Source organism: Mesocricetus auratus, unplaced genomic scaffold, assembly GCF_017639785.1.
Source record: "Mesocricetus auratus isolate SY011 unplaced genomic scaffold, BCM_Maur_2.0 Super-Scaffold_100676, whole genome shotgun sequence".
NCBI classification, from domain to species: domain Eukaryota; kingdom Metazoa; phylum Chordata; class Mammalia; order Rodentia; family Cricetidae; genus Mesocricetus; species Mesocricetus auratus.
This window is the reverse complement of record NW_024429266.1, coordinates 65,292,700-65,316,264: the sequence shown is the minus strand read 5'-3', so window position 1 is coordinate 65,316,264 and position 23,565 is coordinate 65,292,700. Positions and strand designations below refer to the sequence as shown.

Sequence of the window (23,565 nt, the reverse complement as noted above, 5' to 3'; positions counted from 1 at the left end):
GGCTACCTGAGATTGATCTGTAGTCCCTCATGATGGAAGCAAAGAAACAATTCCCACAAGTCATCTTCAAACCTCCACAATTTGCTGTGTCATGAGTACACACTAGTACACACATGCACACGTACAAATAAGTAAAAGTAAACTGAAAATACTGCTTGTAGAGCCAGATGTTGTGATCATGTCTATTATCTTAGTATTTGGAAGACTGAGGCAGGAAAGCTGTCATGAATTTGAGACATACACTATCTTAGTAGCCTGGGATATTGAATGTGATACTCTGCCCCCTTACACAATAATTACTCATTTTAAAAGCTCTAAAAATAATGACTAAATAGAAACTGAAAATGATTAAAAGATTTAGTAGAAAATATCACTTTGAAAAAAAAGGGAAAAACTAATATATAAATGATACAAACATATCTAAAATGACAGTATAAGGTCTTCACTAATTACAGTAAAGACAAATACATTAAACACTTAAACAGGTCTCAATAAACACAGCAGTACTTTGTATTAAAAGCATGCAAAGTATGTTTTCTGACAATGGTGGAATTACATGGGAAAATGAAAAAGAGAAGGGAATTTGGAAATTGCATGATGATGTAGGTATCAACTCTCACCAATAGAGCGACTGTCAAGGAAAACATCACAGACATTATCAGATTCGTTTTTGATGTTTATGTTTATAGATCTGGGTTTCTGCCAGCTTTTGTCAGAGAAGCTTTTGTTTGCAGTGGGCAGCAGTGGACAGATGCATGCAGACCTAGTTAAAATGCTGAGAATGGGAGAGGGAATCCTCCATCCTAATTGGAACATCTATGTCAACCCTCCTCCCCCTGCTCCACAAAGCTCAGAGAACACTACAGAAATGATGGTATAAAGAATGTAAGAGCCAGGGGGAAGAGTAGTGCTGTGAAACCGTGTCTTGTGGATATGAAATGGCTATTGCACTCATAAATTCTTAGCAGCTGTGTTTATCTACACAGGATCAGAGATGCTTTCTAGTACACACCCCATACTGAGCAGCTGTTGCCAGCTGGTAGCTGTAAGAGGAGAGAGAATCACAGTAGTTCAAAATGATGGTCACGGGTAGGTTTCTAATGACCCAGTGGGTGGCCTTACCCCCATACATATACAGGCTGTATTAACTGCTATTAGTGAGTGGGTGATAGGAAACGAAATTTGGGAAAGGGGCACAATAGTAGATGATGCAGGAGTTGGGGAGGTGACAAGTGGATATGATCATTATTCACTGTACACTGCATAAAATTGTTAATAATAAAGACAAAGTATAATTTAAAAAAGAAAAATAAATTACACTGACAAGAATAAAAAATAAAATTCAAAGAACTAAAGTTAAGAGGATATAGCTAAAGAAAGATGGGGTGGGGAAAATATGTGCCTGTAAAGTCACGTACATATATAGGCATATAAGAACATCAGAAAGTCCAGAGATAAATTCATATGATTCTGAATGCTTCATGTACTACAGAGCTGTATAGAAATCAGTGGCAAAGAATATTCTTTTCAAATAATCCCACCCATCATTTACAAGAATGAACTCAAAATTAATCAAAGAATATAAACCTAAAATTATAACAAACATAAACAATAAGGTAACTAAGAAAAAATAATATGTATATTTGAACTCATGAGTTGTTATTTTTAGATAGAATACCATGTACCTCTGTAGGGGAGAGCTCATGTACCCAAAATATTGGACATGCTCATTTGGGGGCATTGACAGAGAGATGTAGGAAAGGCAAGAAATATATAGGAAAGGGAAAGTAAGATGCTCTCTCTCTTGGATCCTGACCATGGATCAAAGACCATAGAGTGCTACCCAGTAAGTGATTTCTATATTTAATAAAGTGTCTTACAGTGTTTTGTTTTTGTCTTCACAAGAAAATCCATCTCCAAACAGCAGGAAAATACTGGACGTGTGGATACCTGAAGAAGAGAGGATAGCTACCCAAAGGACCATCAAACAAAAAAGTAGCTAATGTTTGAGAACAAATAACATTCCAACAGCAATCTTCAAAAACTTCAGAAAGAAAATGGGGCCCCACATCATCAACTCCACCTGACAAGTACCATCCTGAAATTGGTTTGGGGTTACATCATTCTACACAACTCCAGACCAATGAACTGACATGGTACACCTTCTACAATCTAGCCAGAGCCACAGACAAGAGCTTCAATCAACATTAAAACTTCAGTCAAGCATCTCCCACCAACAGAGACTGAATGAAAATGAGACTTTCGTTACACTAACAATTTTTTTTTTCTTACAGGATCCCATGAGGTTTTCATCTTCTCATTTCAACAGGAAGTAATCTTGAGAATACTATGCCCCTTTTCCCTACTGCTAATATTGCAGGATAGTTTACATCTAAAAGGGTTAGTTTTCAATTGTTTAGGGCTGGGATTGGAAGGATGTGTTCAGACTTGGGCCTTTCTTTCAGATAAGTTTAGGCATTCAGTTGAGGGGAATCTGGCTATTACAAATATTGCTGCTATGAAAATAGTGGAACAGATTTCCTTCTTATATGAATGTGCATCTTTTGGATATATGCCTAAGAGTGGAATTGATGGGTCTTGTGGTAGGCTTCTCCCATTTTTCTGAGGAATATCTATACTGATTCCCAAAGTAGCTGTACGAGTTGACATTCCCACCAGCTGTGGAGGAGTGTTCCCCTTTCTCCACAACCTCTCCAACATAAACTGTCTTGGTGTTGTTAATTTTAGCCATTCTGACAGGAGTAAGATGGTATCTCAGAGTTGTTTTGATTTACATTTCCCGGATGGCTAGGGGTGTTGAACACTTTCTCAAGTGACTCTCAGCCATGATTTCTATATTTAATAAAGTATCTTAGACTTATTCCTGTATTATTTCCTTTTCATACCTCAGATTTACCTTAAACTGACTATGTAGCTAAGGATGCCCTTACGTAACCCTCCTCTCCGCTCAGAAGTGCCAGATTTACACTCCATCTGACTTATGTGACACTGGGCTTTAAACCTAGGGCCTCATTCATACTAGGCAAGCAGTCTACCATCTGATATATATCCCCAGTCCCCACCACACCAAAAAACCTTTCTATAGCAAAAAGATAACAATATAAAAAAAGCTTTATTTTTTAAAAAAATGCAGAAATAGGCGCTCAAGAGATAATCTCAGTGGTTAAGTGCTCTGGCTACTCTTCCTGAGGGACCACGATTGGATTCTCAGCAATAACAACTCTAATTCCTGTTTCGGTTGATCTGCTGTTATTCTCTTCTGATCACATAAATACTGCACACATATGATACACAGACATGCAAGAACAGTACACACATTTTCTTTTTCAACCAAACTACAAATAAGGAATTTGGATTTTGTATACATAAGAACACATAAAATTTAATAATAAAAATATAAATAAACCAGTGAAACTAGGCAATAATTAAAAAAATGATCTACAAGCAAGGTGTGAAACCAGCTCATGAACATATAAGATCTGCAAGCTTTTTAGTAAATTATGGAAACAAAAATTGAAATTTTTTATTTACCCATATTCAAGGGAATTAAATATTTTAAGTGGAAATTTCTAGAAATGTGAAAGTACTGAATTTACAAGTCTCTGTCAATTTACATAATAGGAAAATATCTCAAATCATACTTTTCCATTCCATGAGAGATGTCACTCGTGCAATGCATCCATGCTGTACAGGCTATCCACTGTTACTGTTAGCAGACGCCTTGGTTATAAGACTGACCATTCCAATGTCTAGATGCTGCTATTGAGGTATGAATGAGAAATGTCACTCATAGCCTCTTGTATTTGAACACCTGATCTCTAGTTAAAGTTGCTCTTTGGGAAGGCTGTGGAAAGTGGAATTCTGTTGGGGGAAGTAGGTCACTGGGTATGTAGAGTAACCACATTTTCTTCTATTTCCTATATGTGGTGGTTTGAATGAAAATGGCCCCCAAAGAACGTGGCAATATTAAGAATAGTGGCCTTGTTAGAGTAGGGGTGGTCTTGTTAGAGGAAGTGAAAAACTGTGGGTGGACTTTGAGGTCTCATATATTCTCAAGTCATGTCCAGTGAGACAGACCACTTCCTGTAGCCTGAGAGTCAAGATGTAGAACTCTCAGCTACCTCTCTAGTACCATGTCTGCCTACACACTGCATTGCTTCCCACCATGAAAACAATGGACTAAACCTCTGAAGTGTAAGCAAGTCAGCACAATTAAATGTTTTCCTTTGTAAGAGTTTCCATGGTCACGTTGACTCTTCACAGCAGCAGAAACACTAACAAAAACACTGTATAAGGATAAATGCTACCAACCAGTTTGTTACCATTGCCATGCTTCCTTGACTCTATGCCTTTCTTTGGAACCAAAGCCAAAATAAACCTTTTCTTCCTGAAGCTGCTTTTGCCAAGGTATGTTATAACAACAATAGCTAAGTAACTTATTACACCTGGGTTCAGGTCAACCTGATTTTATTTAATAAAGGACTCATTGCTCGACAGCAGTGAAGCAAGTCACTGAATATATATATATACATATATGTATGTATGTATGTATGTATGTATATATATATATGTGAAAGTAGCTATAAAAGTCTTACTTTTGGAGAAAAGGGGGAATTTCAGTTCAGCAAGGAAAAGATGCACAAGTTGAGTTGCTTAGAACTAAAGGAAGAATCAACTTTCTGTATGAGATACTATGATGCAGGAATGTGGGCTACTGTGCTGCCATACCCTACACTGCAGAAGTCATGTGCAGAGTAGGGAAAATGCATGGCATTTGTGGGCAGAAGATATGAATTGAAAGTGTGTTCCATTACTCCAAAGCAGAGAAAACTCAGTAGCCTCTACTGGCCCAGAAATCACCAAGTAGCCCATATTGAATGCTGGATGACAGGTAAACCTCATATTTAACCTAAATCATTCCTTGCAGGTCTACACAGGGAAATGAGTAAAGCACCCGAGTGAAGATAAGCAGCAATAGAAATTACAGAGTGGTGGTAGAGAGGTAGTATGCATGAATGTGTGTGTGTTTGGGTATGTGTGTTTATGTGAGAAAGAAAGAGAGATAGAGAAACAGGGACAGAGAGACAGAATGAGACATATAGAGACAGACAAAATGAGACACAGAAAAACAGAGATATCGAAAAAGAAGACACAAAAGACTCAAAGTTATTTGGAAAGAAAGAATCATGGCATGGGTGGTAGAGGGGAGACATTTAAATTATGATAAAAGTGAAATTTGGTCAAATTAAGGCAACTGGTGTCATTAAAACCACAGTTTTCACTTTCTCTCCCTTAAATGTGTGTGGTCATATTTTCCTGATTAGATAGTGATAAAACACATAGTTCAATTATTATGCACCTGTAAGTGGATGTACATCTATTTGTCTGTCTGTCTGTCTATCTATCTATCTATCTATCTATCTGTCTGTCTGTCTGTCTGTCTGTCTGTCTGTCTGTCTGTCTGTCTATTTGTCCATCTATCTATTATCTGTCTCTTATCTATTGATACTTTAGATAGCTTATATTGGTCCACCTAACCTATGTATGTGTGTGCAAATGTATTCAATTCAAGCACATTTTCTGATTGTTTAAAAAAATTGTCGCAATTTATATTTTCAAACAACAAACAAACAAAGCACAACATTTTCTTGGCTGTTGGAGAGATGGCTCAGTGCCTAAGAGCATGGGCTGCTATTCCAAAGCTCCTAAGTTCAATTCCCACCACCTATAGTGTGGCTAAAAATCACCTACAACTCCAGATTCAGGGATTCTGTTTGCCTCAGGTAATACATGTACAAAGTGCAGAGATATACATTCTGGCAAATCACCGATACACATGAAAGACAAATTACCTCTTCAAAAGAAATTTCTTATTTGGAAATGGAGTCTGTGTGGCAGTTAGCTCAGTACTCTTGAATGATAGAGCTCAATGCTAGGCATATAGAGGGCTTCGTTCATATAATTATTCATTAAAAAGATCAAAAACAATAATAAGAAAAACTAAGATACCAGAAACATTTATTTTATATTTCATATTTTTTAAAACTGACTTTGAAAGCCAGGATGTGGTAATGTGGTAACACACACACACACACACACACACACACACACACACACACACACACACACACACATTTAATTCCAGCACTTTGGAGGCAGAGGCCAGGGAATGAGTCTAGCCTGGTGATCTACACAGTGAGTTTCAGGACAGTCAATGCTACACAAAGAAACCCTGTTTCCAAGAACAAAAACAAACAAAAAGACTTAGACATTCAGGTGTGTTACAAGTTACACTGGATCAGGAGTCAAGGCATTTTTTTCTCTTCCTCTCAAGACTGCTCTAGATGTCTGTTTTTCTGGCCTCAATTTCTTGATAAACAGCAGTGAAAGCTGAGAAAGCTCTGTGACAGTATGATGGAATACTATTATCAATCTGTGCTTGCCAAAAAACAGAGCCTCCTTGAACTCATGTGTCTCACAAGCAGATTCAATATTAATTTACTAGGCTTCCACTGTGCTTTCAAAATGTCTGCATTTGTTTTGTACTTGGAGGTTTCAGAATCCACCCTCCCAGACCCTCACACAGGGTTCTGCATCACTTAGCTGCAGTGACCGAACATATCCAAAGGACAAAAGGGAGGGAGAGGTCCCATTACCAGCTTCAGAACTTACAATCATCTCTTTAAAATGTATTTTGTTTGCTTAAATCACCATAAATGAATATAAAATTGCATATGGTACTGCATACTTAATATTAGCTTTTAACTTCATTTTTGGAAATTATCATTTTTCATTTTTCTTTCTGAGACAGTGTCTCACTCTGTATCTCAAACTGACCTGCAACTTATTCTAATTTTCCTTTCTCAGGGTCTTGAGTCCTGGATTACATTACAGGTGAATGTGATCATGTCCATATATTGTCATTATCTTTGTACAGTGACTACACATATGTACTATTACACAAGTATTTTTAATGCCAAATGCAGTGTTTGTTACACATGAATATTGTGCAAAGACTAAATCAAGATAGTTAACATAATTTTCAGCCAATTTATCTGTTTGTCTTGGTGATAAGACATTAGAAATGTACCCTCCATAATTCCAAAATACACATTATCGTTAACTGTGGTCAACCAACTGTGCAATAAATCTAAGAACTTACTTTCCTGTCTAACTACAACTTTCTTTAAAAGTTTTAATTAGCTTCCCATGACTGGGAGTTAGCCATATGTGAAATTACTCAGAAGTGAAATGAATGGCAGAACCAGTCATCAGATGGCCAAAGGTGTGTAACTTCAGCATCAAATTTCTCTAAATAGACTGACTGGCTGTGGCTACATAGCACCATGCAGGCCTCTCAGGAGACTAACATACAAAACAATGACAGATTCTGACTCATGTTATCTTCCAACTCTTACCAGATGCACACCTTCAACCTCAAATGAACCAAAAGGAAGACCTATATGAAGACAATTGCTGGAAGTGTGAACATTGCTTCATATTTACAGGATGACATTGGGAAGAAGGAATCCTAAGCTCTCATTTAAATGGTTAAGCAAACCATGTCTAACAAAGGAAAATGATGTTTATGCTAATCTCTTGTTTTGATCAAAAAAAGATGCTCAAATGTATTTATTTGCTGGGTTTATTAGCAACAATGGACACTATTTGGAAGAAGTTAAGGGAGAAGTTAGGACCCAGCAACAAGTATTGATGTTGTAATTTAAAATATCTTTATTGTTATTGTGTGTGTGAGAGAGATGTACATCTGGGTGAATGTGCCATAGCATCTGTGTGGAGGACAGAAGACAGCCCTGTGGAGGCCATTCTCCTTTCCGCTTCACACAGGTCCAAAGGATCAAACTCATATTTACAGTCTTTCATTCAAGCCTCTTCAGCAGACTCATCTTACCTGCCCTTAAGAATAACTCAACTGGCCCTGCCCTGGATGAAATGACAGACTATGGACACCCCCCATGGGGGGCCTCACCCACCCTGGAAAAATGAGGGGATAATGGAGGGGTGGTGGGAGGATGTGGGAGGAGGGGAGGGAGAGAGGGACCTGGGATTGACATGTGAAGCAATCTTGTATCTAATTTAAATTTAAATTTAAAAATAAAAATAAATTAACGCAACTTCATTGTCCCTGTGAATGATACCTTAGTACATAGAATCTAGCCTCCAGGTTATTTCTAATGACAATTCAGGGTAGAATATTTGGAGATATTTTAGCCCCATTATCCTCAAAGGGAGACGTCTGTGTATAACTCAGACCAGATTATAACACACTATCCTTGAAACACATAGAGACAACTGAACTATCTTCTCACATGTGTATCCAAGATATGTGAGAACAAAACTTTCACGTCTGATTTTCTTGCTTTTATGTTCATTATTCTAAAAACTGTATCATAATTTATTTTGTATTCACAATGACAAAACAAAGAAAACAATAAAGAAAATCATAACCATTAGGAAAGTTGTAAGCCAAGTGTCTTAATGTACACTGATGCTCTTTATACACACCACAAATCATTAGATTTAGTCTGCCTTACTAATTGTGTAATAGTCAATAGACATTAGGACCAAGTCTGTCTAGCTATGATGTTTATTGGAATTCATTCTCTATCAATATATTATTTCTGATTCAGATTAATTTTAAAGAGTTTATTTAAACATGTGTTTTAAGATTTGTTTTCATTGGTTTATGTATTGGTATGTGTGTCAGTATGTGGGTATTTACACACAAATACTAGTATTCACAAAGTCCAGAAGCATTGCATTCCCTGAAGCTGGAGTTATAGAAGGTTGTAAGCTACAAGATATGGGTTCTGGGAAACAAACCTGAATTCTCGGGATAAGCAGTAAGTGCTCTAAATCACTGCTCCATCTCTCTAGTTCCTTTAACATATATTTTGAAAGGTTAAAATATATACATTCTTATCTTGGCTATTAACTTTCCTTAGTAGTACCCCTCTTAATACTTAGGTACATGACTTGGATGTATATTTACAAGTGATTTTTATTTTCAGAAAGTGATTTGACAGAATGACATAAGGCGTTTAATGTTTGTTTGTCCAAGATCATTGCCAATGCTCACATTATCAATAATAAAAAATCACAGCTGACACATAGGTGATGTATGTGATGTTGATCTGTACGATCTTTTGTGTGAATTTGTTCTGGCTCCAGAAATAACATTTCTAAATGATTAGACTGGTAATAACAGTTTTCGAGCTAAAATGCTTTTCCATCTTCACATTTAAGAAATGGTATGCCTTTCAGGACTCTCGTTCCTTAGAAGTTAGCCTATCTCAAATCTCAAAGAATGCTGTGGGGCCGTTTATTTCATGACATTTATATATTTTTGACAGCTATGTCAAATATAGTTCAGATTCAGAATTTTCAACCAACCATACAAAATTTAAATAAGCAGTAATAATATTCAATATACATTTAAAATATGGAAGGAAAATGGTATCAAATTATCTTAATTAAAAAAGGAAATCGGGAGCTAGACATGACATGGTTGTTACAAACAATTCCTGCTCTTGTAGAGGATCCAAATTTGAATCCCAACAACCACACCAGGCAGTTCACAGCTACCTATAACTCTAGTTTCAGGGGATCTAATGTTCTCTTCTTCTCTCCATGAGCAATGAATAATTGTGGCATGCACATAGAAACAGGAATAAAAGTAAAGAAAAGCTTTTTAAAAATAGATAAACTGACATATTTAATGTGACATGTCTTCTAGATACCAGACTATTCTGCAAAATACTACAAATAATATTTATCAATAAAGTTTCTCAATTATTGATTTGCTATTATTTTATTAGAAGCCTTTTCAGCTATAATTGGTATCAGGATTAATTATGACTATAAGTAAAATACTTCTCATTAGGCAAAGAAATTAACTAATTCTGATAAATTATCTAATTCTGATAAAATCATTTTAATACTTTTACTTTGGAGACATGTCAAAGCAAAATATTAACCTAATATGAACTTTCAAAACATGATTGCCCTTAACATTACTTAGAGTTGGAAAGAAATGGTTTAAAAAAACTTCTTTTGAAATAGTATCTTGATACTTTGCTTTTTTCTTTCTCTCAAGTTTTAGTTAACTAGTTGCAGCTACACACTATCTTCCCTTCTCCTAAACTCTACTTTTCTTCCTTGTCTTCATTGCATTCTTACTTTCCTGAGACTCATAAACTGTTTAACTGCATTGTATCACATATGAATTTAGGGAGTCTATGCATCATATAAGAAAAATAATGAAAACATTCACGAAGGTGTCTATGTTAAAAGTTATAGGTAACAAAGAGGAGAATACAACTACACATAAAAGTAATATAAATGAATAAATCCACAGGTATAGATAAACTGCAATAACTATCATATGGAGTATATAGTAATGAGATGGAATACTATGCACTAATTTATTAGCATATGGAGGGTATATTAATTAGGAGAAATAGAATACTATACACAAACACACTAATTAGCACATGAAGGATCTATTACTGAGAAGAGATGGAATAATATGCACTAATTAGTTATTACATGGAGACTATATTAATGAGATGAGGTGGAATAATATACACTAATTAATTACCACATAGATATATATTAATGAGGTGAGATGGAAGACTGTGCACCGACAACACAAGAATTGGGATAGCAGAATGATAAACTTAACAATTTTTTTCTTGACATGTTAAGAGCACTAAAAACAATAACTAATTAATTCTAAAGGAATGAAAACAATTTGTGATCCAAACAAGTATTTCATTCATCTAAACTAGGTCACATGACTAGTGATAATCAGTCCACACAAGAATATTCCCTCACTGAAGTTCTAAACCTAATCTCATAGATTTAATTGTGACAAGAAGCTCCTTACAAAGGTTATCAACAGGGAATGAAGGCAACAAAAATGTGTATAATCCTTGCTTCCTAAAGGAATGTTGCAGGAAAGCAACCAGAGTGACTTCATTTTGGACTTCATGATCATACCCTTACCATGCCCAACCCCCTCTTTCTTCTCACTATCTTATCCTATGGAGAGCTTCTTTGCTACTATGGTACCATCTCATAATGGTTCTTGTACCTTCTTTCATGTGTCTGAGGAGCAGTGGTCCTTCACCTAGTGAAGAAATACTAATGACTGCCCTATGTTGCTTTCTATAACCATTCATGAAAGTTGGCACTATTTTCCCAAAGGAGATGCATTCCCTTAGAGAGTAGGCTATCGATCTTGTATAATTTTTCTCTCCCATAAGTACTGTAAAATGTGGGATCCACAGCAATTATTTCTAGATAAGTATGAGCAGATTTATTATCATTAAGAAAAAATGTCTTTATTCTCTCTTATTTACTAACTCAACTTTTATTGTTCTTTTATTATTTTGTGTGTAAGTTTGTGCTTGTTCATATATGTGTGGATGTCAGATATATGGAGGTCAAAAGACAACTTGCATGAGTAAGCTCTCTCCTACCATCATGTGAGTCCCAGTGGGGATGAAACATGGGTCTTCATGAACTGGGCATGCTGCCGAGCCATCTTGATGTTCCTAATGTGTCAATTATTTACACACACACACACACACACACACACACACACACACACACACACACATTTGCAATTGCTGGTTATTTAGTGGGCTTCTCTTGTTCAGCGTTCTTTCCTCTGTAAAAGGTTTATTTTATGTATAAGTATTTTATCTACATGCATGTATGCCCAAGAATCAAGTACTTGCAAGGTGCATACTGAAGGGAGAAGAGGATCCCTGGAACTGGAGTTAAACAGATGGGAGCCACCATATAGGTAATTGAAATCAAACCCACTTCCTCTGGAAGAGCATCAAATGTTCTTAACCACTGGGCCTCCTTTACTATATAATCCAGTACAATCATAAAGTAGTTTGAATGCAATTGACCCACATAATCTCATAGTGAGTGACACTATTATGAGGTATGGCCTTGTTTAAGTACATACAATCTTGTTGGAAGAAGTGTGTCACTGTGGAGGTGAGCTTTGAGGTATTAGTTATGCTTGAGATATCACCAAGTATGTCAGTACACTTCATGTGGCCACCTGATCAAGATGCAACCAGAACCAGGTGTGCCTGCCTGATGCCATGCTCTCCACCATTATGAAAATGAACTAAATTTCTGTAACTGTAATCTGCCACTTTGATTGAATATTCTCTTAATAAGTGTTGCCATGGTCATGGAATCTCTTCACAGCAATAGAAACCCTAACTAAGACAGAAGTTGCTACCAAGGACAGGGGTATTGCTGTGATTGGTCTGATCATGTATTTGTTTAAAGGAATTTAGACTTTAGTGCTTTGGGTTAGGAAAGCAGTGGAATACTTTAAGCACTGCTTAATGTGCCATACTAGTAGGAGCATGGAAGAGAGTGATTCTAAGTGTTATTTGAACTATGGGTAGTTGAATCAAGATGTTTCAGAGGAGAGGAATTTTATAATACTGCCTAAAAAATCTTGGAAAATACAAGCTACTAGAGATGCCAGATGTGGTATTTTGGTGAAGAATATGGCTGTTTTTCTGCCGTTGTCCTAAGAAAAAGTTTCTGTTTGAGGCTAAAGTGAAGAGTTTCAGATAAATTCCCTTGGCAGACGAAATCTCAAAACAATCTAATATAGACTTTGTTGTGTAGATATTATAGTTAACTCTGATAAAGATTTTTAATGAGGGTAGAGGAGTGGTGGTGCATGCCTTTAATTCCAGTACTTGGGAGGCAAAGGCGGGAGGATCTCTGTGAGTTCGAGGACATACTGGTCTACAGAGAGAGGGCCAGGACAGGTTCCAAAGCTATACAGAGAAACCCTGTCTTAAACAACAACAAAAAAGATTTTTTAAAAAGTACAGATTGTGAAAAGGAAACTGGGAAATGGAATGGAGCTAAGTCTTATGTTCAAAGAGATAAACAGGTTAAGAAATGATATCAAGGGAGTGATGACCTCTGGGTAAGATCCCACTTAGCTCAATTTAAAGCTTGTGAAAAGTAATTAGAGAAAACCTTAGAACCAAGTGTGGTGGTACATACCTTTATTCCCAGAATTTGGAAGTCAAAGTATAGTGGATCTCTAAATTGGAGACCAGCCTGGTCTACATACATAACAAATTCAAGGACAACCAAGTTTAGGAAACAAATAGAAAACTGGTGAAGATATATTGAATGAGGGGACCAAGTTCTAGCTTTGACTATGACTATGTGATTGTGATTTTATAGTTAAGGATAGAAGAAACACTTTATGAAATTTGCCTCTACACACAAGGAAAACTGTTAAAGCAAGGCATGTGTCAGGGGGTGTTCCTGAAATGATGCCTAGAGAGGCCATTCCTGAAGCTGTAAGGTGAAGTCTAGATTGCCTTGGAAAATACAAGATATTAGAGATGTCAGGGTGTTGGGATACCTGCCAAGGAGAGCTGCTAACTGGGAGTGGAACCAACCCAAGAGAAGAAGTACTTGCAGTCAACAAAGCTGAATGGAGTTGGAGATATGAAGAGCAGTTTGATATAAGATAAGGAGAGGCAGAGTTTAGAGTTTTCCCAACTGGATTTTGGTGTTGCTTTGGTTCAGTATTTATTTACTGTAATCACTTCCTATGGTTTTGGGTGGCAATGTATATCCTATGCTATTAAATGTTCCAAGTATGTGTTGTGTTTTTTTTAAATTTTGATTTTATAAATGAATACATTTAAAAGGTTGTATGAATCTCAGAAAAGACTGGACTTTTAAACATTGTTGAGACTGTGATAGACTATGGGAACACTTGAAGTTGGACTAAAAGCATTTTGCATTATATTTTGACCAGGTTATAGGGACCGTGGAGTGGAATGTGGTAGTTTGAATGTAATGGGTCCCCATAGTATCATTGGAATGACACTATTAAGAGGTGTGACCTTGTTAGAAGAAGACTTGTGGTGTTGTTGGAAGAAGTGTGCCATTGTGGAGGCACGTTTTGAGGTCTCATTTATGCTCAAAATACTACACAGTGTTTCAGTCCACTTCCTGTTGCCTTCTGATCAAGTTGTAGCTAGCACTATATCTGCCTACATGCTGCCATGCACCCCACCTGGATGGTAATGGACTAAACCCATGCAACTATAAGCTGCCACCTCAGTAAAATGTTTTCCTTTATAAAAAATTGCCAGAGTCATGGTGTCTCTTCAAAGCACAACAATAGAAACCCCAACTGAGACACATTCATAAAGGGTAGCCCAGCCCACATCAAACATCAATGGAGAAAATGCTTCAGAGACAAACCCACAGGCCAATCTGATGGTGAAAATCCTTCACTTGAGGTTTCCTCTTGCACAGTATCTCTAGGATGTATCAAGATGACAATGAAACTAGCCAGCACAGACACCAACAATTATAAACATATCCATAGCAATCAATGAGATTCAAGCACATATAATTGCCTTGCAGCAAAGAAAAGCCCAGGAACAAGAGAGTTCACTACTGGATCCTAACAAAGCTTTAAGACTTAACACTGAAGTGTTGTATCATAAAACACAAAGAGACAAAATATCACCAAGTTCATCCTATAAAGACAATATTACACCAAACTAGATAAGACAAACAGAAAATGTATATAGTACAATTAACCAGATAAATACGGGTGAAATTTTCCCAGTAAAACATTTGTTAAACAAATACATTACAAAGATCATAAATGTCCTTCTTAGGTTTAAGTGTCAACATTCACAACCTAGAAACACCTGTGAGGCAATCCAGGATTGGGACTGAGGAATTACTTAGATCAAGCTAGTATGTGGGTCAGCTATGGGAGAATGTTTTGATTGTTAAATGATATGTGGATGGTTCCAAACCACTCTGGGCATCGTCATTCCATAGGCAGGTGGTCATGTACTTTATATGTAAAATCTAGCTGAACATAAACTGCCTTCGAGCCAGCAAGCAGCATCTTCGATGGTTCCTCCCTCATTTTGGCTATGAAGTGAATTCCTTGGGCAATGGTGTGTGGAGTAGCAATCAGGCCTACCTTCGGTTCTTCCTTGAGTTCTTTCCATAACTTCCTTCTGTGATGGACTGTGAGGTAGAATTATAAGGAGAATGAAACCCTTCTTCCCTTCAGTTGCTTTAGGTCATGGTGCTTTATCACAGCAGTAGAAAGACAGCTAGAACAATATACCATGACCAAGTAACTTTTATTCTAAGCCTTCAATATTAGTTCCGCAATATGCTAATACGTAAATGAAATGCAACACATTAGATACAGAACTAACATGATTCCCTAATGCAGATAAAGCTTTGACAAAATTTTGGCAAACTGCTTCATGATAACATCCCTAAAGAAACTAGGAATAGAAGGAATGTACTTCAACATAAAAAGGACCCATTTAAGACTATCTCCAACCCTATGCCAAATGGGAAAATTGAAAGCATTTCCACTAAAATCAGAAAGAAAACAAAACTGCCTATTTCCTCCAGTTGCATTGAATGTAGTGCTCAAAAGTCAATTATAGCAGTAACATCAGAAAATAAAAATAGAACAAATATGAATGGAAGAAATAAAAGCATTCCCGTTCCTGGTGACAGAATCTGACAGAAAGTTCTTAGAAATGAAGAACATTTTTAACAAGTGATATTGCCAGGTTGACAAAATGTTACCCTTGCAAACATGAGGCCCTGGCTTTAGATTCCTAATATCCATGTAAAAAGCTGCATGTGAAAGTGTACACTTTAATTCCAGGGCTAGAAGGAAACAATGATTTCTAGAGTTTGCTGGCCTTCTAGGCTAGCTCCAGATTCAGTGAAGGGAACCCATCTCAAATATAAGGTGGAAAATAATTGAGGAAGAAGACATCTGATGTCAAACCCTGGCCTCTCTCTCTCTCTCTCTCTCTCTCTCTCTCTCTCTCTCTCTCTCTCTCTCTCTCTCTCACACACACACACACACACACACACACACACACACAGAGAGAGAGAGGGGGAAGAGAAATGAAGAGTAATAAACTACTAACTTTTCAAGAGGAATAAAGTAACCAAAGGGGTGAAAGACTACTACAATAAACCTTCAAAATGTGGAAGAAAGTAATTAAAAAGTCATTAAACCTGTACTCATTAATAGTCAGGGTTGATATTGTAAAGATGGCTACATTACCAAAACCAAGCTACAGATTTGGTGCAATCCTCACAGAAATTCCAATGAATTCTTCAAAAGACTAGAGAAAAAAGCAAACCTAAGGTTCCTATAAACACAAAGATCAGCAACAGCACTGCAATATTAAACACCAAGAAAAGTGTCATAATCATTGCAGTACCTGCTCTCAAGTTATCCTACAGGCTGTAACCAAACCAGCATGGCCCTAATAGAAAAATAATCATCCAGACCAATGAAATAGAATAGAGTCACCATGAATAAATCCCAGAACCATAGTCAGCTATCCCTTACTAAGGTATAAACACCAATATTAGACAAGAAAAGACACCTCTACAACAAATGTGCTGAAGAAATTTGGCATTATCATGGAAAAAACTGAAACTACCCATTAGGGTAGAAGATGGGACAATTGAGAAGAGTATTTTAATCATATCCCAGTTCCAACACTCTACCTAAAATGCTGTGTAGGTGTAGAGCTGAGTTACAGATACATAAGTACCAATAAACAGGTTGCTGATGAGCAGTGGAATACATCACACAATTAATTATTCATTACTTACAAAAGTTGCATTTTCCAATAACAACGTGGTAGCATTTGTTTCTGTATTCAGCTTAATGACATGTCCATTGTCGGTTTTATATACCACATCTGTATCTGCAACAACAAAGACATATCCAATTGGAAAATGAATCATAATCATGAAATATATGTAAGGAAGAAAATGTATATTATGAACACACGTTAGAAACACCATTGTCTGCCTTCAATAACCCCAGCAGATTTCTGAGCTTGACTCACATTAATCCCCTGAAAGTATCAGGGAACCTGTCTAACACATGTTTCACTGTGCAATGAACATAGGGTTAGGGAGAGGGCTACTTATTTTCATAGCTTAACAAATAGAAATTAATTATAATATAGGAAACCTGCCACCCATTTAAAGGAAGGCGGCAAAAGGAATATCCTTCAGCTTCCAAAGGAAACCAGTCTTTTTATCTACAATCTAGTGTTTAACTTACAAGAGCTGCTGATTTTCTGCAATTGCACAATGCTGTCAGGCCATGCAAAACTACCCTTAAGCAGACTTGGGTCTCTTTACAGCCATGTGTCTCCCTCCATAAGATTCCCATTCAATTGCACCCTCTTTGTATCAGAGAATCCTTTCTCTTGTATATTATTAGTTTTGTAAAAGCACAGATCAAAATCACCATACCATGCAATCCATCTTGAGAACTTTATTTGAAATAATTGCTTTCCTTCTAGATGACTAATTTTTACATAAGAATTGGTTACTTTTTGTCAACTTGACACATAAGTATATATAGCTGGGAAGAGGTGATTTCTATTGTGGAATCGTCTCTCTAAGATTTGCCTGTGGACAATCCCCAAAGTGGCACCACATATAGTAGATTAGACCTTCCCCCTCCTAAGCCAATCATCAATCAAAAAATGGCCCACAGGCCTCCTTAGCTTCTGCAATAAACTGCCAATGAATTGGTTGTTAATAGCGTACATTTTGCCTATCAAAATTGTATTCATTCGGAGCAAATGACATATTCAATTTAAGATTAAGCCTTCATGGGGTATTTTCTATTCCTTTCTTCTCTTCCATTCCTTCCTCCCCTAAACTGTAAAAAGCAACACAGGCTATGTGTGTTCTTTTTTATTCTTACTCAGTGATCCAATCTCCTGTTTTCTTGTGCTCAATGACCATGAACTTTATTAAATCACTTTACTCCCATTCCACTCAGTATTTTACCCCTGCTCTAGATTCATTGATTTTCTTCATAGACTGGTAAGAAGAACAAAATAGCATGCCCTCAACAAACATGTCTCCATAGATTCTTAATGTGCTATTAGCCATTCCTATATCCTTGTACATACTCCTCTTGCATCATAGAGATAATAGAGTCTCCAAATCCTCAAATCCAAAGGAAAATCTTAAATACAGATGACACTTGAGATTCTAGAGATAGAGAAGATATGAGAGACTACTTTCAGTATGAACAGTCCTAGGTCAAAGAAAGGGAAAACAAAATCCATGGTATGTGGACTCTCACAGAGAAAAAACTAATTAAGATATGAGGTTTTTTTTATTAAGGATATAGGTAAGAATATTAATCATTATTGCTCTTAAAACTAAAGTAGAAGGAAATGAAGCTTAAGAAGATAAGGACTGCACTTAACATTGATTACTTTAAAGTCAATTTTGTTAGGTAATTGGATTTGAGATTTGTGAACACTGTTAGCTCTTCATGATATGCCCACAATTTTTTACTCCTGGTTCTTTACATTTCATTAGAGGAAAAACTTTCCCTTTTAAATCCATGTGTAATTCGTCAGCTCAAAATGGAACAAAGATCTTATGAAATAATACAAAGCCATTTAATATTTGTCTGTATTCAGTTTTTTAAGCCATTCTTTCAAATATAGTTTTCTGGTCCTTCCATTCATCCACTCTTACTGCTTGACTTATACTCATTACAGAATCCACCTGCTGCTCTCAGAACTTCTCTTGGTACATTAATAAGTAGAACTGTGTCAAAAGCATTTCTAGACTGCCTCATACCTTGTTTTATATTAGGCAATGAAATATAAGTGACTTGTCAGTGACTGAAGTACCTTCACATGGGAAGATTAAGCTAGGTATGCTTCAAACCTCCTTAAAACACAGCTTTATACATGCCTCTACAGAACCTTGATTAAATAATCTTTCCTTACTTTCAGCTTACTGAATTCTAAGAGCCAATTATACTAAACACATATTCAACTCAATCACTTTCCTAAAAGGAAAATATTTGACGGATAGCTTCACTGTCTATTTCCCCAATTCTAAGTGCTTACATTTGCAGTCTCTAACACTCATAAACAAATATGGCTGTCAAAACAGTCAATCCTTCCCCACCCCTTATAACTTGAATAATGAAAAGAAATAAGTAGAAAGAGCTGGAGAGATGGCTTAATAGTTAAAACTTCTTGCTTCTATTTCAGAGGACCCAGGTTCAATTCCCACAATTACATAGTACTCACAACTGTAACTCTAGTTCCAAAAGATCTGGGTTCCATGGGTATTGCATATTTACAGAAATATGTCCCAAGAAAACAACAATAGATATAAAACTAAAGTATTTTTGAAAAGAAATTCATACCAATATATCCTAGTTTAAGATTTTTCAGGTAAAAATGCTGTAATTTGTATGTCTTCCACCAAAAGCTGAGAGTAGCCATTTAACATAATTTTGTTCTTCTTGTGGTAGAAACATTATAATTCCAACATGGGGCCTAGGAGATGACTCAGTTGTAAAATTTCATGAATGTGTCTCAAAGAATCAGAATTTTTACACTGAAACAGCTGCCCTGGCTATTTAATCTCCAATCCCTAAAGAAATTTGTATCATCCATATGATAATTTATATTGCTTGACAAGTTGACAGGATCTAGAATCACCTTAGATGCAAAGTTCAGTGAGGGATTTTCCAGGTTAGGTTCATTGAAGTTGTGAGAGCCCACCATTCTATGGGCTTAAGATTACTTTAAAAGATAAATTTAGCTGAGCACAAGAATTCACATTTCTCTGCTTTCTGAGTAGGTGTCAAAAAGAGCTTCAGATCCCACTAATATATCTTCTCCATCATGATGGAGTATATACTTGAAATGCAACTTGAAATAAACTCTTCATCTTGGAAATTGTTCTTTTCAGGCAGCAATGAATAAAGTAACTAGTATAGCAACCTGGACTGGGAAATGGGACTAGGACTTTGACAAACTGATGATGTAACTTGCAGACCTTTGAAGTGGGATTGTAGCAGAAAGCTATAAAAACCAGAGCTGTCCTAGATTATTTTAAGAAGACCTTAATAGGCCATCTTTGTAGGAGTTTGGAAGACCAGACTGCCGAGAAATGTGAATGGTGAAAGCTTGGCTTGTGGAATAGAAAAGGGGAACAAGGACTTTATGAGTAACTAGGTTATACTTGCACAAATGGATGAAAGATATGGTTAAATATTGTCCATGCTCTGAGAACTTGTATGCAGCTGAATTTCAAATAGGTGAACCAATTGTTTTGCAGAGGAAATTTTAAGACAAGGTCACATTCAGGCGGTGTCATGGTTACTGATAACTGCTCTTATTCATATCTATAGTGGGACTGCACACATAAAAATGAAAAAAGGCAAGGTTTTTCTAGGAAAGAAGTCTGATAAAATTAAAAGTCTTAGACAATAGGATTGGTATCCTAAGAGTGAGAGTGTACCAGTTAAATATTCCAACTTAGAAGAAAACAAAACTGTTTGAAAAAAGAGATTCTGAACAGAGATGTTACCTGCTCCAAAACAGCCACCTAGGCAGACAGAAGTCACTTTGATCCAATGGAGCTCAGGTGACATGTGAACCTGGCAGAAGAATATGGCTTCATTGTCATTGGAGTACTGGGCTGATAGACATGAAAGCATGAGGGAATCATGGAGGCATATGCACAAAGCTGCCAAAAGACTATGGAGACCCGTTATGTATCATATTATAAGTTTAGATTCTCTGAAGGGATGTACTAGAGTAAGGAGAATTTCATGAGTTATGAAGACAAAGCCAAAGTTGAAATGTAGACACTAGGATGTCAGTACTATCACAATAATGGGAGGTTCATCAAGGAAATCTACAAACATTGAAAGAAGCTGTAAACTGGCCTAATAGATGTTATATGTGATGAAGGCAGCAGAACCAGATTTTAGAGGTTACTTAAACCCTTTGGAGCACAGACAACTCCCTCATGAGTCTAAAAGATTTGGAGTGTTTACTGTTGGGTTTGTTTCTTGCCTTTGGTCTTTCCTTCCACTTTCTTCATTTCTTTATTTTGGGGGGTTTCTAGACAGGATTTCTCTGTAGCTTTGGAGGCTGTCCTGGAACTAGCTCTTGTAGACCAGGCTGGTCTTGAACTCACAGAGATCTGAGTGCCTCTGATTTAAGGCATACATCACCAATGCCCAGTTGCTCCTTGCTCTTTCTACTCTGCCCTTTTGGAGTGGGGCTATTCATTCTATGCTATTGCATATTGAAACCCTGTAACTTGTTCTTGATTGTATAGCTCAAGATTAAGATTGTCTCACATCTCAGAAGAGATTTCTATTTTAAATGTTTACACAGTGTTGGACTATTAAAACCAATGATGATTTTTAATAAATTTCATATTGTGGAATTAGTTATGAACCTATGGGGACAAAATATGAAATATATTGGTTTAAATGTGATATGTTTTAATGTCAAGTAGACAGGGATGTATTTGTGATAGCTTATGCCAATCATAAACATGAATAAAGCTAGAACATCATTGAAGACAAAGCTCTGTCAGCATCTATGAAGGCCATTCAAGATTAGGTTAACTAAGAAGATACACCTTGAATGTTGGTAGCCAAATAAAAAAGGAGAAACCATTTAATGTGAACATTCATTTCCCTCTGCTTTCTGACTGTGGATACAGTATGACCAGCTGCCTCACACTCTCCCCATTTGGTTTTCCTCAGTATGATGGACTGTACCCTTCAGCTGTACACTGAACCAAACACTTAAACTTCATTAAGTTGCTTTGTCACAGTAATGCGGAAAATAACTAATGCAGAATACACATCCCCTTTGTCCAGATGCCTTGAATTTTCAAAATGATATTCTCACATATAGAATCAAGTAATAAACCCAGATTCATGAATATGTTATCATGGTGGTTTAATGGGAAGCTGACAGCTGAAAAAATTCAGGATCTGTGTGTATTAGCATAAAGTCACCTCACTAGTTGAGTTTATTTTATTTTTTAATAAAAATGCAAGTATGTGTTTAGCTTGGGTGAGATAATCTGCTTGCTTAATATTGAAGAATAATATTAAGTTATCTATAAATAATTCCTTGAAATAATTAAGAAATTAAGACTGTAAAGTGAAATTGCAAGGTTTACTGAAGCATTTGAACCCAAATATTATCATAATTTAAAACTGTACATTTTTATATGTACAAGATAAGCTTTCTGTATTATTCTATATTATTAAAGAAAACACAGAACCAATATCCTGGGAAATCAAAGCTAAGAATTATAGAATGACAAAATTTCCTGTTTTCACAGAAAAAGTCAAACTATTTCACAAATGACTTACTAAATATTGAGTTAAGATTTCATTCCTTAATTAAGCATCTCAAGTATCAATCAAGAATCCAGAGCCATTCATGATTGGAACACAGCAGGATGCTCATCCAACTAGTGGAAAACACTTCTCCCAGCACTGTGACAATTCCTCACCATCTCTGGAGCCTCCCATCCACAAGAAACAACTTCATCTATTCACATCATTTCCCCCACCCCCTGCCAAAATTTTGGGGAAAGAAACCTTATACATTTGTAAAAAAATTATAAAATGCTCCCCAACTACATCAATGCAGTCTGGGTTCTTAAACACCTTGGAATTCTAAGGCTTGTGACCAACCACTCAAACTTCTCTATATTGGAAAGTATCATAAGCCTTTTCATCTAGGTCTTCTCTGTCACCAATTTTCCCACTTGTTCAATAAATATTTTACATAACAATAAGTTATGTAAAAGATGTATAAGATTTAAATACCAATGTGTCCATTACCCACACTAGTCTTCAAACCTCTTGCAGTATATTTGTGGCCTTCTCTCCTAAAATTTAAAAGTGCCAACATCATTGTGTATTTGCAGTTACCAATTCCAACCTGTGCTTTTCCCGGATTCAATTTCCCCTAACTCAACTTCACAGAGATAAGTAGAAGGATTTAAGGCCTTTCTCACTTGCCTTTGAACTCCTGCCTTGCTTGAATCTTCTCTCTTGAAACATCTCTACAGGTCTCATTCTCTCAGAAGACACCTTCAAAGCTCAGCTATAGGCTTTAATTTTCCCCTCCCAGGTTTGCTCTGAGTGATCATTTTACTGACTCCTTACTATATTGACTCTAGAGCCAATTGTTTAAAAACATGTACACTAAATTCAGTAGATTGAAAGTGAATGTTATGTACCTCTAGATACCCCAGTCTCCAAATTGCATACGTGTAGGTTTTGATCTGAGTGTGAAATTTCCTGTAACTCCTGTGTTGGAGCATCCAGTGGCATTGTTTGAGAAAGTTGAAGAATTTCTTTTTTTTGTGGTATATATATTTTTTATTTAACTTTTTACACATTTTACTCTCAGTTCCCTCTCCCTCTCCTCCTCTCTCATCCCCCAATCCTCAATCCTTCCAACTTCTAGCCCACTTCATCTCCCCTCAGCTTTCCAGGGAGGGTAAGGTCCTCCATGAGGGATTTTCAGAGTCTGTCATATCATACCAGGCAGGGCCTACATCCTCCTCAAAGTGTCCAGGCTGAAAGAGCATTCTTCC

General features: G+C 36.6%; 1 protein-coding gene across 2 annotated transcripts in view; it reads right to left on the bottom strand.

The window, feature by feature from the left end:
- The window catches only part of Dpp10 (dipeptidyl peptidase like 10), a 1,552,828-nt gene that overhangs the window by 391,632 nt on the left and 1,137,631 nt on the right, over nucleotides 1–23,565 (bottom strand). For both annotated transcript variants that reach the window (XM_005079885.4, XM_005079884.4), the window contains exon 4: nucleotides 16,750–16,844. In XM_005079885.4, coding sequence (XP_005079942.1) covers nucleotides 16,750–16,844 — 95 coding nt within the window. The remainder of the gene's footprint in view (nucleotides 1–16,749; nucleotides 16,845–23,565) is intronic.